Below are 16,921 nucleotides of genomic sequence, written 5' to 3' on the forward strand. Positions count from 1 at the left end.
CATGGGTTGGTTCTGATGGAATGAGATGATCCACGAGAGACCAATCTATGGCATCCTTACTAGTGTTTTGTAGAGGTGGGTATGGGATGGTCCCAAGGGTAGAAAAGGCTAATCGAAGGAGATGTGGTAGAGGTTGGGATGATGTAGTAGTGGGTGATAGATTTGGGAAGGGTGGTAGTGGGTTTATGGGTCACTTAGCTACTCCCTTGATGGGCATCTTCGGCTTGGGCTCCACGCATGTGGGTCAGGTGCAAAGAAGTCTTGAGGCTCAAACATATCCCTTGCGAAGTCGAGAGGAGATTTCTCTTAAGTGGACTATAAGGAATGTGGATGGCAGCTACGGAAGGTTGAGTTCGCAGTTGGGCTGGTGCCAATGGCGTGTGGGCAGTTAAAGGTTCCATCATGGTAGGCCTTAAGAAAGAAATGGATGGGTTACAATATTTCTCCCATTGGTGCTTCTTCAGGGCAGGTTGGGGCTTTAGTAAGATGTTGTGCCATAAGCCAAGAATGGGCTGGGCGAGGCACATGGGGTGAAAGCTCTGTTCCAATGGCATGACAAAAGATCTTTGTGGGCATATGGACAGAAGATACTTTGCACGTTGGGTTCTTGCAAGAGCTTGCCAGTTTATGGTGCCGGAAAGAAGCTTGGCTAGGATGGTAACAAGCACCCAGTTGTGTTGGGTCCCGAGCCTTCTAGTGAATGAGGAACGTGAGCACACGAGTCAGTGGAGGGACTATGATGTTTTCAAATTTACCCCCCGATTAGAATTGATACCGTCATCCCGCAACAAGTGATCTGGTGTTGAACCAAGTCATGGTACCCTTCCCACTAGGAGGTGTAAGGCTCTCCATAGGAGACCCTTCGTGAGAAATGTGACCCATCTGATATCTTGACCTCCTTGAATTTTCCATCTTATGGTAGGACTCAATGTAGTGTAGGGTGAGAGGGAGATCTGAGCCCCCCATAGTGGTGATTAGTCGCATGCGATGAGGATGACCTTGTCGAGGTAAGGGGCCAGTTTGGGTAAATGGAATGCAACATGAAACTCTGGGGACCGGGCATACGACCCTAAAAGATCTTTTCAAGGGGGGTTTCAACTTGGGCATGAATGAGGGGTCCTCGAACGAATCACATCATGTCAAGATCTCGGGAGCAAGACTCGTCTCCCTAACGGTGAGTGACAACCGAAAATGTCTCTCAACCCTCCTTTTATTGCTTATTATGGCACCCCACTAAGTGGGTAGAGTGCTCCCACTGAGTTTAGAGACTTTAGAGCTAGTATACAATTGGGTTTACTTACATATACCCTCCGGAACGTCATTTTCACTCACATTACACTACATGCTTAACATGCTTCCTAACTCATTGTTGCGAAACCAAACTTTATCTCCAACTGGCCTCAGAGCACAAGGATTAGTCTCATTATTTACTACCTCTTTGACCATCAATATCTCTCCAAAACCTACAGCATCTTCACCACCCAAACTTAGTGATGTGAAGGATATGATCACCACTAGGAAACGAGATATATTAACCACTTCGCAGGTAAACATGGTTTTGCCCACCTGAGTTACCGTAAGGCGCCTTCCATCTTATCTACATATGTAATGAAAGCCCATCTTTAGTAAAACAATGATTTATAAGCGAACCAAGTGTGAACACTAGCCGTTTGTGTATATACCATTTTAACATTGAGCAATACACATTAATTACAATACTTGTGAGATCTCTCCTTCTTCTCTACACGTGCTTGCTTGTGTTTTATTGGATTCTTGCATGTGCTTGATGGTTTACTTGCTTGAATAGGATTGACTATAGGTTGTTCCCTCATCCTAACTTCTTTTCCACCCACTACAAAGTTGATAGATTGAGCTCTACACGTACAAAGAGAGATGGAATTGATATATATATATATATATATATATATATATATATATATATATATATATATATATAGAGAGAGAGAGAGAGAGAGAGAGAGAGAGAGAGAGATGGACTAAGACAAGATATGTGTGTGGACTAAGATGAGAGAGAGAGAGAGAGAGAGAGAGAGAGAGAGAGAGAGAGAGATGGACTAAGACAAGATATGTGTGTGGACTAAGATGCGACAGAGAGAGAGAGAGAGAGAGAGAGAGAGAGAGAGAGAGAGAGAGAGATGGACTAAGACAAGATATGTGTGTGGACTAAGATGCGATAGAGAGAGAGAGAGAGAGAGAGATGAAGATGGATGTTGCATCACAAAAAAACTATTTTTTATTTTAGAAAAGTGCTATGCTGTTTTTGTTACATGCCATGCTGAAGTCTTTCTTGTTTCCTAAGGATATGACAAAATATTTGTTGAAACTAATTTGATTAGACAACCAATCTTTTCATTGTACCACCCATAATAAAAATAAAACATAACATACACAATTATTAGTAAAGTCATTTTAACTATGCTCATTTATTTCTTTTTTATGTGCTCATTATTGAGTCGTGAATGTGCTTGTATAATTACTGACATAATAATAAGGCTTTACATTCATGAATATATATTTGTAAATGACCTTGCTATAGACTTTTTCTCTTAGACGCTGCATTTGTTATATTGTATAATGTATATAAACCTTTGCAAATAAAGTTGAATTATTTATTTACACTCTTCAAGGTAAGTGACTGTAGGTCACATTGATTAGGAGATTAAAAACTTTAGATTTCAGTGTCGCCTTTGGTAAAATATCTTTGCATTAAAAATAGCAAAATCTTTCCAAAGAATAGATTTCTCTATAAATCTGTTCACTCTCTCTCTCTCTCTCTCTCTCTCTCTCGCTCTCTCTCATTCTCACATTTTTTCCTCTTTCCCACATCATTGTCCTCTTTTTAAAATAAATTGAAACCATAGTTGTAGGCACCCGCTCTAATCATATTCCTTTCTAGAGTTGTCCCATAACTTTTAATGAGTAGATGTGCTAAGTAAATATCCTTTGTATAGCTAAGCTACAAGGTGCTCATAACTTGAATATTTAATCATCAATTTTTGAGTGATTTGATTCTTGAAGGAGAAAAATCATCCATATAAGCTCCCAAACTCACACACTAGCACTTTCTAACCTTGCTAACCAATTAAGATATGCAAGCTTTGGTATTGTGTAAGACACAATTAGACACGTAATAAAACAATGAGATATAGTACGTTTTTTTTTTTGTTAGTGTATGCCTAACTAACCATCATGAGATATTAGCACAAGAAATTTTTGTGAAAATTATAACAAAGAATGTGTAGTATGTGAACTAGCAACTTCATTTCTCAAAAATATTTGCAACCTTTCAAGGTACATGGCAAAAGTTCAACCTCCTATAACTTGATCTCCATGTGTGGATTTTCCCAAGTGCTACACACTTCATCAAATTAAATATAAAAAACTAGCAATATATTTCAACGCAACTTTGAAACACAAAATGACGCAATTTAATTTTACATGCTCTTCTTATTATTCAATGTTTAAAAATCAAGATAAGACACTCTCTCTCTCTCTCTCTCTCTCTCTCTCTTAAGCATGAGAGAGAGAGAGAGAACCATCTTGAGAAGGAGAGAGCCACCCTTGAAAGAAATGATGTTACAATGTGAGGGTTTTTTTCACGAGATATATATAGGACATTCTATATAACCCAAACAAAGAAATTTAAAATGGAATGCTAACAAAAGATTTAAGAAAAGGGAGTAGACACTACTAGAGAGGAAGAAAAACCTAATCAAAGAACCAATTCATTGCCTTGTCAAGTGACAAACACGAGAGAACCAGACTCTCGAATCACCATATTATGGAGAATGGATCACCGCCGAGGGGTGTCCCAATGTAGCACCCAACGCAATATTGCATGGAGCATGGTGTCCTCATTTAGACTTTGGATTTTTAATGTGTTTTGATCAACAGACAAGCTCCTTGGAACTACAATCCATGGACATCAAGTTGAAAATTCCTTGTGCATGCAATCTCTCCATGCATTCCCTAATTTAGTAGTGTCAGTTGCCCTAGGATAAAGATTAAAGACGACTTGCTTTCTTCTTCTTGCCTCCTTTATCGTTTGGCAAGTCAATTTATGTCTATGTATTCAACTAATCAAGTAGAGTGCCACACCTTTTATGCACGTACAACTCTTAAGAGTTCTTGCTTTCATCATGCGTGGGAGGGGGTGGGGTGTGCTCAAATGGCTACAAAGGATCATTAAAGATCAATTCATTGTTCTAGTTCACTAACAATTTTCAGCCTCTAAAGATGCTAAATGCATAAAGGAATGTCTCGCCATACCCTTGGTTTCAACTCGTCTCTTTATATGTAACACACCATCTTAAGTCATGCATCTATGTGAACAGCAACATGCGCAAGCCCTACTAGACAGATGTGATATAGAACAGAGGATTTGATACGTATGAATTCTGAGGGTTCCTTACTTCTCTCTCCATCAATCACCCTATCTGAGACATAAATCCCAAAACAAGGGCATTGAACTAGCGTCAAAGGGAAGCTATACCTGGAAGCATGACCTCTTCAAGCGAGCAATAGAGTTAATTAGCGAACACAATATCTAGATGACAAAAAGAACATTGCAACAATATCGTAAGACATCGACACTACATACTACGCTAACTCCCTTTTTTGGGGGGGGGAGGAGGAGGAGGAGGAGGGAAGATGTGGGTGTTATTAGTTCAAAGATTTACTTAGCAACCACAATACCCACATGACAAAATTGCCACGCAAGCTTGAGATGGGGAAGATAGTAGAGGGCATCATTACAAATCCTTGAGGAGTTAGGGCATACGCCACTCGGGTTGTAATGCGCGACCTACAGCTGTATGATCACTTGGAGGCCAAGTGTGCACCAGTACCATATAATCGATTCATATAAAAAGGTTTAAAATATCATTGCATTGGCCCCAAAACCAATTTGATAAAAAGTTGGATAATGAAAACAATATTTTGGCAGATTTATTACGACATGATGTCTTTTGCTTGCTAGGAAGCTTGTCTAACAATTCCTACCATCTTTATCCCTCCATAATAAGCTCGCCTGTTTTCATCTTGCACCACAAAAGGCAAGGGGGCAAGCATCCCACTCACAAATTTCACACATTCACAAGATTGCCCAAAAAAAAAAAAACAAGCTCGAGCATTTTTCCACACTACAAAGAGGGCATGTGCAAAGTGTATGCTGCACCCATATTTGTGAGTACAAGTGGGTGAGTGCTTGCATTTATGGCCATGCCACCACAAAAAAGCCCATACTTGCATGTGTGGTGTGTGCGTGTGCGTGTGCGTGTGCCCGTGTGCGTGTGCCCGTGTGCAATGACAAGAAACAAGAGAGACTTCTAGGCATAAACAACCTCCCTTGCCAAGTCTTACAACCAATTTAAGCTCCTTCCGTGCTTTTAAAGAATCAACGTATGACACTTCACCTGTGATTGGCCTTTTTCCCCAACCTTGAAGGTAAAGATTGATGTCCACAAATGAGCTCAGAAAGACCCTTGACCACTATCATGTGGCTAGGGGCCTGCTTTTTCTGATTAACCGTTGGCAATGCAGGCTAAGATCTCACAAGTCTAACTACTAATTCTTGTACTGTAAGCTTGCATATGAGCCACCCCACAGATAGTGGAGAAAAAAATTTAAAAAAACATTTTCTAAATGATGGAAATACCCTATGCATAATACATGTACAAACTATTGGATGCAGCACAAGCGATGAGATTTGCAGTAGGATGCCAAGCAAGATGCAGTAACTTTGCCGAGAAAGTGTACCCGCCATTCATCTCAGCCCCAGAACTATCATTTCCTGATACAGCAAAGGAAGTGGATATGAGTTTCCATGCACATGATTTTTTATGATCTCACAAAGCTTAAACGCTAGACATAGTGAACATTAAATAGACCTCTTCTACTATCGCGGCGAGTAAAGCTGCTCTGACTACTCCCGGCATTCGGAGGCGTGGTTTGTACTGGCCGCCTTGAGTCATCAATCAATTGAGAGTGAAGAGGTCAAAAAATTGCACATTTCAAAAGCAGGTCTACACATTTGAACTTCATACCTGTTAGGAGATCTGCTAGCTTCTAATGTTGTGGCCTCCTCACTTCCCAATTCGGTACAAAAGACTCTAAACAGATTACTGTTGCCACCCAAAAACCATAAACTATATCTCATTGTTCCTTAAAAGCATCTTTGTAAGACCGACTGCTTCTCTCTTATACAGACATATAAGGCGCCTACTTGAAGATATGTACCTGTAAGAGCCTGACGCTGCTCTGCTACCATCTCCGCTCAAGCAGCATTCAAACTTATCAAAGATTGAATCATTTTCATAGAGGTCACACAACTGCCAGAAAATATGTATACATCAGAAACAGTTTGTTACCTTCTCAGGGTAAACACAATCAGGCCTTCAACACGCTGTCCAAGTTGACAGGTCCATCTTGACTGCCTGTCAGCCTTAGACTGGGAATCTCCCCCAGCCATTTGATAGGCCAGGGTTTATCTGTGAACAGCCTCAGGAAAGGTTAACAGATACAAACTAAGTTTGAGGAAGGAAAACTAGACAAGGTTCATCGTTGGACACAAGGTTTTATAACAGATCACTACCTCAAACTAACGCTCTAAAAAGAGGAGTTGCACATGAGTAGTACACGGAGGTTTGCAATAGGGGATAAGAAAGCTGGAGACCCTACAACGTTATCAACAGTAATTGATCCACCATAACCAGGAAGCCTCTTGAAGTCTAGCCAGCAAAGCCCATTCTAGATAATAAACCCAGAATCCAGATGCACGTGACATGTCTAGTAAGTGACACACATATGCCACAGCATAATAGGAGCCTTGTGACCTCTTTACTGTACAGGCCACTAGGGGGGGAGGAAATTGAAAGGCCTTAAAACTCGAAAACCCTTCTTTTTGGCTTTCAAGCACTCTCTCCCTTCCCTTAAGCTGCAATTGCCTGAGACCTTTGTTGGTAAAGACCGTGTCCCGTTGATGTTGACAACTTCTTGAAAGTGACGAGGCATAAGCTTGGCATCCTAAAGATATTCTTGCTGCTCTTTTGAGTCCACTGATCTCCTCAAAGGTGTAGGAAACCAATTGGGTAACCTCCTTGTATGTCCCCAAACACTTAACTAGACTGTGCAGCTTAAAAACAACACGGTAACCTTATTCTGATCACATGAGCTGCACATTTAGCTTCAGAAATGAAAGCCATGTACATATCAAGACAACAAGTCGGGAAGCAATGAGGCTGATCTTCCCCAAGAGTTCACACCTGGAACATCTAAAACACGAATCTTGTTGATTTTCCACATCTGACACGTAAAAAGCAAAGTTGCAACACCTTTGGGCGCAAGTATTCGTGGACTTTGAAAGTTGCCACAGGTGCTGATTCCATGTTAATATCCCAAAGCTGTAATCACCATACAATACAGCTGTTGGAATTTCTCAGAAACCAAAAGAAACAGGCATCTCAACTCCGCAACAAGAATCCACATGTAGACAAGTTTCTTTATATTTATCAGAACAACTAATCGTCATGGCCACAATAAGAAGAAGAGTTTGAGAACCTTGACTGTCATGTAGTCCCTGCTAAGCATATAGCGACCATCCCTGGCAAACTTAAGATCCGAGATGGAAGAGATAATCTCTGTAAATAAGGATCTTGAACCAGGCACTTCTTGTTCCTCAAAACTGCCACAGTAAAAGTTAAAACCTTCAGGATACAGTGACAAGTCACAAATGGGAATTTCTTGTTATGGACGATGAATATGAAAGATAGGCAGGTACTTACAGCTTTGCATGCCTATCACACAAGGCTGATTGCCGCATGTCTATGAGACGAACAGTGCCTTTTGAGCTGCTGTAAGCTAAAGTATTACAATGGGTAGGATGGAACTCAGCTGATGTGATTACCTCTGTAAAAAGAACAGTGGCATCATTGGTTTATCTTAGCTATTTGCATGAACGAGAGAGAGAGAGAGAGAGAGAGAGAGAGAGAGAGAGAGAGAGAGGAGGGGAAGGGAGAGGGGGGAGATGGTTTGTGTTTATTTCATTGTCTTAAAACAGGACCACAAGGGTCTATGAGACAATGGTACTTCATCCATATACATTTCGTGTGCACAGGGGCATATAACATGAACAAAACAGACAACATAATCAAAAGAAGAATGCATCTTCAAGTATCCTATAATCATAAGCCTCAGCTGTGAGGACCTTCTCATTAAGAAAACTGACAGTAACTGCCTAGATAAAAAAATGTAGCTTATGGTCATGAGCCTCGGAAATAAGTTCCTCTGGGTCAAGGATAGACTGTGAAACAATAGTATGTCAACTCCAAATCTGTGTGTCCTTGCCTCTCAGTGGGTGAACACCTAATTTTGGGCCTGGGATGTCTACTAACTTTCACTCAAGCGGCATCCTCTATCCTTACTCCTGTAAGCGGTTTCAAGGCTTCCTTGAAAAAGGTCTTAAAGGGCTGGTTAGATTAGACTCCGCTCATACTGTTTGAGATGCGAGACAGGTCCACAATCACAAAACGCTTGCAACATTTGCCAACTGTGTGAGAGAGCATCCACCATAAGTCAGAGACACTTATCACCGGCAATCCTCATAGCATGTGACATGTGCCTTTGTAAATACCTCAAACTCTGAATGAAACCATACGTGGCAATATGTAGGCAACGGTCCTTGTAAAATTACATCTTTGTTGGAAAAAGAGAGGGCTCAATCCATGTGGGAAAGCTATGAAGCCAGAGGATGTCAATGACTAGAAACATTCTTCAGCAACATAGAGCTGCATGGCCAGAGACAGTGGATGTGCAGTCTATGTATTAAGTTTATGATGAGGATGACGTATAACTCCCTTTCTGTTTTGGATACACGCGACTCTTCTGTACGTATGCGCTTGCATAATACACACTCCTTCAGCTCAGGTTCTTTTTTCCATGTTTGATTTTGACCTTTTGTTTACTCATACAACATATGTAATACCTTTTGGTCTCAAAGACCCTTTGGGTCCTACTAAAATCCTTCTTTCTTTCATGTGGATGATCCGGTTCCGCTCCAATTCGCTAACATGGAAGTTGAGGGCATCAAGGCTATACCGGAAACATGGTAATTATCTATTTGAATGCCTTGAGAAAGGAGCCATCTACTAGTTCACTAATACCACCCTGCCCAAATGCTCACCACCTGTATGAATGAACCAAGTGCGATCCTAGGTGGACAATTGATTGAAAGACACCAAATCCTACAAAGGTAAGTGACAATGTGGAAGATTGCACCAACTTCAAGGGCTGCAGCTTCAAACTCACTAGGATGATATGTGTCACTAAGCACTTGCTTCTAATTGGCCTGGAGAACATCATAATCTACAACCTTTCAATACCCAATCCTTCCCCCAAGGTCAAGCCCTCAAAAAGGTGCCCCATAAATAGCTGTTGGCCAGACCGTGGAATCAATCCTCTATTTGTGAATCTTAAAAATTGTGAGAGATGCACATTTAGTAGTGGTAAATATGTTAGGGGTGTAAGATCCCCTGAGGATCAACCCTAAAACACAGGCTCAACACAAGGAGATAGCATCCATTTGCCCAGCCTAAAACTGCAACACTCTAAATCTCTAGAAGTACATGTCAAAAGGCATGTTCCTCATATCCAAGTCTGCAAACTTGGACACCACATCAAACTCCTGCTCCCCTGCGTGGGTGGTGAGCTTGCATGCACCCTTCTATGTTGTTTGTACTAATCCTTCTGTTTAGCTTGTGTTTTAGGGTCGATCCTTGAGGAATCTTTTAGTTGGAATCAAAGCTAACCTAATCACACAGGCGAGAAAGGAAGGTTTGCGTGTCTCATGCGTTTTTCAATTCTGTCGCCCAAACTCATGTATTTCTCTCAGTTGTCATATCTGTGTTTTGATCTTTCTTAGTTTGCTGGCAAGATGGGATGCATGTGGATTCTGAGCGAGGTTGTACACCAGCAGGGCCATGCAGTTGCTGGCTGTACAGCAGCCTGTACAGGCTGTACAGGGGCAGTACGGAAGGCCTAAGGTGCTGGCCGTACAGCAGAAGGCGGCAGCAGAAGGCGGCAGCAGAAGTCATCACATGCAGAGCAGCCAGCACAGAGACAAAAGCAAGTGCAGATTGCATGCTGAATTTAGGGGCTGTAAGACCTCTCCTGAAGGATCCCATGATACACACGCTAAGCACACAAGATTAGAACAACATAGAAGGTTGCACGCAAACTCACCTCCCAACCGTAGATTACATCCGGAATCTCCCCCAAGCTAGGGGCTAAGGTACATGCCAAGCCACTCAGCCCTGGCGTCCCATACCACCAAAGCATGCCCTGAGGGACCCTCAACAAGACTGCATGTGAATCGCAATGTCCATGGCAGGAATAATACTACTCTAGTCCAGGCACATACCAACTGTCAAGTATAACAATATGACCTCAATGACCCAACTATAAACAACCATCCAGTCATAAATAGCCAATACCCATTGGATTATCAATAATACTGAGCCCTAGCCACCTGTAGCCTTCCCTCTAATCTTACTTCTCCCCTCCTAAGACCTTACGTCTCTAGGAAATAAAGTCAGGGAGCCTCCGCTATAAACTAGCAACAGTATCCCAAGTTTAGTTCTACACCCCCCTTCCCTCTCGCCATCACCCTGCTCCCCCCTTTTGCGTGGTGTCACCCCCAGAACCCGCCTTCTCCTCTTCCACCCATCGAGCCCCCGCCTCATCCCTTCGTGGTCCGTGCTTCAGTGCAGCCCACCCCTTTTTTCACCCGGCTCCTACCCACTTCCCCTATCTTGTGGAGCTCCCGCCCCATCTCATGTTTTGGCCCCCCTTTCTGCCAACCCTTCTTCCTGGAGTCATGCAGCAGAGCCCCATCACACTACGTGCGGGCCACGCCTTCCTTGCAAGGTGGCAGCACAGCTTCGACCCAACATCCGACCCTCTGGCTGGCGTCTCAAGCTTCCCCATGACAATTTGCTTTCCTAGTCTCAACAAGGAATACCTTCCACTCCTCCCGGTGATAGGTGGTGTTATCGGGAGTGATGGAATCTCTCTCTCTCTCTCTCTCTCTCTCTCTCTCTCTCTCTCTCTCTCTCTCATTCCCCCAATGTCACTAGGGCTCTTAAAAAGCTGCATAATGGGAGAGCAAAAGATCATGCGGATCTACGGGCAAAACATTTTGCCCATGGGCACCATGTATTGGCTCCCATTCTTGCCAGTATTTTTAACAGAGCACGCTGTAAAGGCTTCCCACCCTCCTAGACTACCAACACCATTGTCCCCATCCAGAAAGCAGGAGACCCCACGGACCCAGGTAACTACAGGACTATCATGATTGGTCAAACAATGGCCAAAATCTATGGGGCAATACTAGAGGACATGATGAGCTTTATGGCAGAGAAGATCGGAAACAGAGCATCAAGCCAAGTAGGCTTCATGAGAAACTTCTCCACGCTCGACCATATCTTTACTTTACAGGCTATCATAGAGGAGCCGAGGTCCTCAAAGAGACATGTGCATTGCTGCTTTGTGGATTTCCGCAAAGCCTTTGACTCCATCCCTCAATCACGTCTGATAGGACGCTTGTAGGAGCTCCAGTTCTCACATGAGATGATATGGGGTGTGATGGCACTATATGAGGCAGTACTTGGCCGAGTACGTACACCCGGTGAGATCTCGGGAGATATATATAGCACTATTGGCGTTAAGCAAGGCTGCCCACTCTCACATACACTCTTTGGCCTACACATTGATGAGATCGCAGTATTTGTGGATAGTTTCGGAGGTAGAGGTTCACCATTGGCTCAAACAGTAGTGCCCATATTGCTATATGCTAACGACATTGTCTTGATCTCAGATTCAGCCAAGGGTTTACAGAAACACTTAAATGCATTGGAGAGATTTTGCAGGGGGAGAGACCTTACGGTCAATTTGGGAAAAACCAAGGTTACGGTCTACAACACATCTTATGCAGTCAGCTCACGATTTTCTTTCATATACAGGGATGCCCCAGTGGAGATTGTGCAGAAGTAATGTGTATCTAGGAGTAACTTTTACAGGTCCTTTGTTCTGCATGACCACAATTGCCACTGACCAACTTGCAAGGGGGCATGCCTCCCTAGCCTGTATGGAGAGACAGTGTTTCCAGGCACATTTCCAAGAACGTCGCACTAACTGCTGGCTCTTTGATACTCTAGTATGACCAACGGCTATGTATCGTGCAACCTTCTGGGGCCCGGCCTAGGAAAGGATCACTGGAGGAAAATAGAGGCTACAGGTGATGATGTTGTCACGCATGATCAGGAGTAAGCCATCTATACCACATGACATTCTACATGTAGAGTTTGGGGTGGCCCCATTGGTTACAAATGCCCTTTTTCGACCTGTCACTTATATTCAACATGTATAAACGCTTGACAGAGATCGCCTCCCATGACTAGTACTAGAGTCCTCTATGCAATTATACGACGAGAGGGAGAGAGGGAGATGGAACGATTGAGACGAGCTGGACTGCCCTCCTACTCAACGACACGACCACCACCATTACCGACACATGGATGGTACTCTGAGGTAGTCGAGTGGTTTCATGCACATGGTATGTAGATGGACCATCTCCCCCCGTTTCAGTATAGCTTGGATTCCCCATACCTTGATCTGTCACGTCAAGAGATCAACCGGATCATCCAGTTAGATCTACTCGGGCTACACATACACCAGACATTGGTGTGAACCGGCCTCGGTCTTTAGACGAAACCAAAGGGCAGTAAGAAACAAACACTCGCACACAAAACACTTCAACACCTTTGAGGACCAAGAAAAGGAAAACAAACAAGGGGAGCTAGAGTGCTCCTACAAACAGTACACGGACACCGATTGGCCCCAAAACGTAGTGGCGCCCCTTTCGGTATTTCTTTAATTGATTATAAGAGAGCTTTGATTACAATAAGGCTTGAAACTCAACCGTCACAGTAGAACTCTTAAAGCCTGCAAAGACCCTGCATCATGGCTTCATATCCACTCGGCATCCACAAACAAGTCCAGCCATTGTTCACATCAAAAGACTCACACATTGAGTCTGCATACCGAAGCTTTCTCCCATTATCAGGGCTACCACAACCATCCATAGCTTCTCACCCTATGAACAACATCACACCCTGACACATCCAGTGCTTCTGCATCACAACATAGACTCCCAAACTGTCTCCTAAAAGAGATCTCGCATCACAGCACAACATACCATGCAGTTGACACACCTGTACCAACCCTCTCTACCTTCCAAGGATACTATCCATCTCTGTCATGGATTCCCTATCCCCTGTCCAATCAGTAGCAAGGCTGTACCAAACATGTGTCCATTCCTGTACCTTCTGCCTGCATGTGACCTACATACAGATACACGTCACATGCTATGCGTATCAAAATCGTCCAGCTCAGGGTATCCTCCCACCGCCTTAAAGTAGAGACTGGTAGAGCTGAGGATATCCCACATGAGGAGAGGACATTCATAGTATGCATCACAGGAGCAATAGAAGATGAGGCCCATTATATGTTTAGTTGCCTGGCTTACTATGAGATACGAGGGAGATTCCATTGCCACTTCCGAGAGGGATTCAGACCACTCACACGGGTGATATAGTTTGAGGATCAAAGGTGCTTGGGCATGTACTTGATGGAGCTCAGACGACACAGGGATGTAGTGTTGAGGCAGCATGCTGAGAGACAGTCCCGACTCCGACACAACACCTCATAAAGAGCCATCACAAATTTCTTTGTGGTACACACATCCACATCGGAATCCACTGCCCACAACAGTTCCTCTACTACAACATCAAAGCCCACCACCCGTACCCACGCTCCAGCTCCACGCCCCAGAGGAGTCCTTAGCGAGAGAGCTCGATCCATTCTGCAAGCCAGACGTCCCCAACCCAGAGCATCGGGACCCTCCACAACAGAGACAGATTCGTGAGGTTCTCCGCCGACATAACACGCTCCCATCACAAAGGCCTGACATTCACTCCACCATCAGATCGGTTCTAGCCGAGGCGAATATCGTCATTAGCTGATCACAGCATATCTCACTCTACACAAGATCATTTGTTGATCACATGTACTGTCAAATGTTTTCATTTTACTTTTTCTTTCAGTTTTCCATGGCTCAATATATCCATGGTACCACTGTATTAATTTTGGTCTCATAGGCCCCTGGGGTCTTCCGTAGACGTTAATATAATTTTCTTTCTTTCTTTCTTTCTCTCTCTCTCTAACCCGTCGCTTCGGTTCTAGCTCGAACAGCCAAGATTCCATCTCTTCATATCTCCATAGCCTCTCTAAAGTCAGTTCCTCATGTCATATCACTTCCTTGCCTCCAGGGAGCTCCTATTCTGTAGAGTCGAGTACTCTCATCTCCTACACCATTGCTGGCAAATCGGACACCTTGCTAGAGCTTGTCCTCCCTACCAATCCAAGAGGGCGCCTCCAATGGTCCCCCCCACCCACTTCAGATCCTCATCACGGGGGAGGATGCGTTAGAGCACGATGCACCACGGCCCGGCCTCAGAGGATCTCAGTGCAGGACAGCGACAGACCATCGGTCCGAGGCAGAACCACCATCAGACTTCCAAAGTAGGTAGCGCCACCACGCATGCGAGTTTTGCAAGCCACAAGAGGATGCCGTTTGTCAAAGAACCGTTACGAGCACTTATCTCAATACCTTCAAGGAGCTTGCCAACCTCTCCTTTCTTGAAAACCGCTTCCTCTTCACGATCCCACCCCAAGCATCTAGATTCCCGTGAGGCCCTTTAACCCCTCAACGGGCCCAACCTCACAGCCCTCCCCCCCCCTTCCCCCTCTTTTCCCTCGCAAGCGAACCCTTCTTTCTCCCACCTCCCTCCTCAGCCTTCCACCCCAAAGAGTGGCACAAAGATCATCTCCTTCCCCTTGAGTGCAACGCGAAGAACGGATTGGAGCACGGAGTCAGTGTCTGCCACTATCCACAGGCAAGCCATAGAGCTCTCACATCATCTCCATGGTCTGCGTCTCCATAGAGAGGAGCTTCCCAAAGCTGTAGTTGGTGGACCCATTGACATTCTCCTCCTCCAAGAGCATCATCTTTCCGAGGGGCATATCTGCTGCTACTATGAGAAGATCCTTCAGGGAAGGAGTCCACCTTTTAGTCCCATCCTGTTGGCCCCTCTGGGACCTAGGGTGGGTTATGCATTTCCAACACCAAGCAGCTATTACCTACAGTGGTATACTCAGGCACCATTGTCACTGAGAGAGCTTGGTGGGTGACCATCACGATTGGGGAGGACAGAGTCGGCTTTTTGAACATATATGTGCCTAACGCCACAGCAAGCAGAGCAACTTTTTGGAGTACAATTCACCAGTCCCTCCCACAAGCAGATTTATGGTACATGGGTGGGAATTTCAACATGTTAGTCGACAGAGGATGGACTCTGAAACCAACCTTCAGAAATCCGACGGGCGGTGAAACAAACACTCGCACATAAAACACTTCAACAGCATTGAGGACCTAGAAAAGGAAAACAAACAAGGGGAGCTAGAGTGCTTCTACAAACAGTACACAGACACCGATTGGCCCCAAAACGCAGTGGCGTCCCTTGCGGTATTTCTTTAATTGATTATAAGAGCTTTGATTACAATAAGGCTGGGAATTCAGCCGTCACAGTAGAACTCCTGAGGCCTGCAAAGACCCTGCATCATGGCTTCATATACACTCGGCATCCACAAACAAGTCCAGCCATTGTTCACATCAAAAGACTCACACATTGAGTCCCGCATACAGAAGCTTTCTCCCATGATCAGGGCTGCCACAACCATCCAGATTCCATAGCCTCTCACCCTATGAACAGCATCACACCCTGACGCATCCAGTGCTTTTGCATCACAACACAGACTCCCAAACTATCTCTCAAAAGAGAACTCGCATCACAGCACAACATACCATAGAGTCGACACACCTATACCAACCCTCTCTACCTTCCAAGGGTACTATCCATCTCTGTCATGGATTCCCTGTCCCCTGCCAATCAGTAGCAAGGCTGTACCAAACATGTGTCCATTCATGTACCTTCTGCCTGCATGTGACCTATCTCCTGGAGAAACCCAAATACATGTTTCCTCGAGAAATCTACGACCTGTTTCCACATGAAACCCTTAGGCCTGTTTCCCTTTGAAACTTTTGTCCTGTTTTCATACAGAACCATTCACAACACCATTCAACAACAGTGCCAACAACGGCGTATATCTAGTTACCTGTTCCCTCATGAAACATTTGGAAACATAGAGATGCCCATAACTGTAGGTCCCTTTGTTCCTTTCTAGCAAGAAGAAAATAATCTGCTCCATGAGCACGCAGCCATGCGAGCTTGCATCACTCCCATGCCAAGAAACACTTTCAATTGACCTGTACTTGCAGCCGGAAACCCAAGAACATAGCTGAATTTGCTACCAAACAAAAACAGCCCATAAACAGTCCTCAAACTAATCTCAAAACAGTCCCGAGCATTGCTCATGTTCATAGCCACATGCACTGCCACAAAACAGTCCATAAACCCTTTCCAAAACAGTCCCGAACCAAAGCAAAGAGAAGCTGAAAGTTCCATCAATTGAACGCCATCGACATGATGTCTATGTACACGAAAAACCAGCCCCTGTCTGCCTTTATGTCCAGAGAAACCAGCCCCCTGGCCACCCAGGAGAAGAGCACGCAGCCCTAAGCGCCTGCAGTCCAGCCCTCCTGTGCACCAAGCGAGAGAGAGAGAGAGAGAGAGAGAGAGAGAGGAGCATGTGCCGCAGCTTCAGCCCTCCTCCTACTGTTCAGCCCTCAGCTTTGCACACAAAGAAAAGCGCCCAAAAGCAGCCTGCC

General features: G+C 44.4%; 1 protein-coding gene across 5 annotated transcripts in view; it reads right to left on the minus strand.

Moving 5' to 3' along the window:
* Positions 1-5,332: 5,332 nt before the first annotated feature.
* LOC147613344 (serine/threonine protein phosphatase 2A 55 kDa regulatory subunit B beta isoform-like) overlaps positions 5,333-16,921 on the minus strand; it is a 57,964-nt gene continuing 46,375 nt past the window's right edge. For all 5 annotated transcript variants that reach the window (XM_086782650.1, XM_086782647.1, XM_086782649.1 and 2 more), the window contains 7 exons: positions 7,803-7,926; positions 7,579-7,702; positions 7,353-7,421; positions 6,259-6,350; positions 6,066-6,143; positions 5,910-5,983; positions 5,333-5,812 (listed from right to left, as the gene is read on the minus strand). In XM_086782650.1, the coding sequence (XP_086638776.1) occupies positions 5,679-5,812; positions 5,910-5,983; positions 6,066-6,143; positions 6,259-6,350; positions 7,353-7,421; positions 7,579-7,702; positions 7,803-7,926 (695 nt within the window). In that variant the 3' untranslated portion in view covers positions 5,333-5,678. The remainder of the gene's footprint in view (positions 5,813-5,909; positions 5,984-6,065; positions 6,144-6,258; positions 6,351-7,352; positions 7,422-7,578; positions 7,703-7,802; positions 7,927-16,921) is intronic.

Source organism: Cibotium barometz, chromosome 44 (assembly GCF_041138505.1).
Source record: "Cibotium barometz isolate CiBa-2024 chromosome 44, ASM4113850v1, whole genome shotgun sequence".
Classification (NCBI taxonomy): Eukaryota; Viridiplantae; Streptophyta; class Polypodiopsida; order Cyatheales; family Cibotiaceae; genus Cibotium; species Cibotium barometz.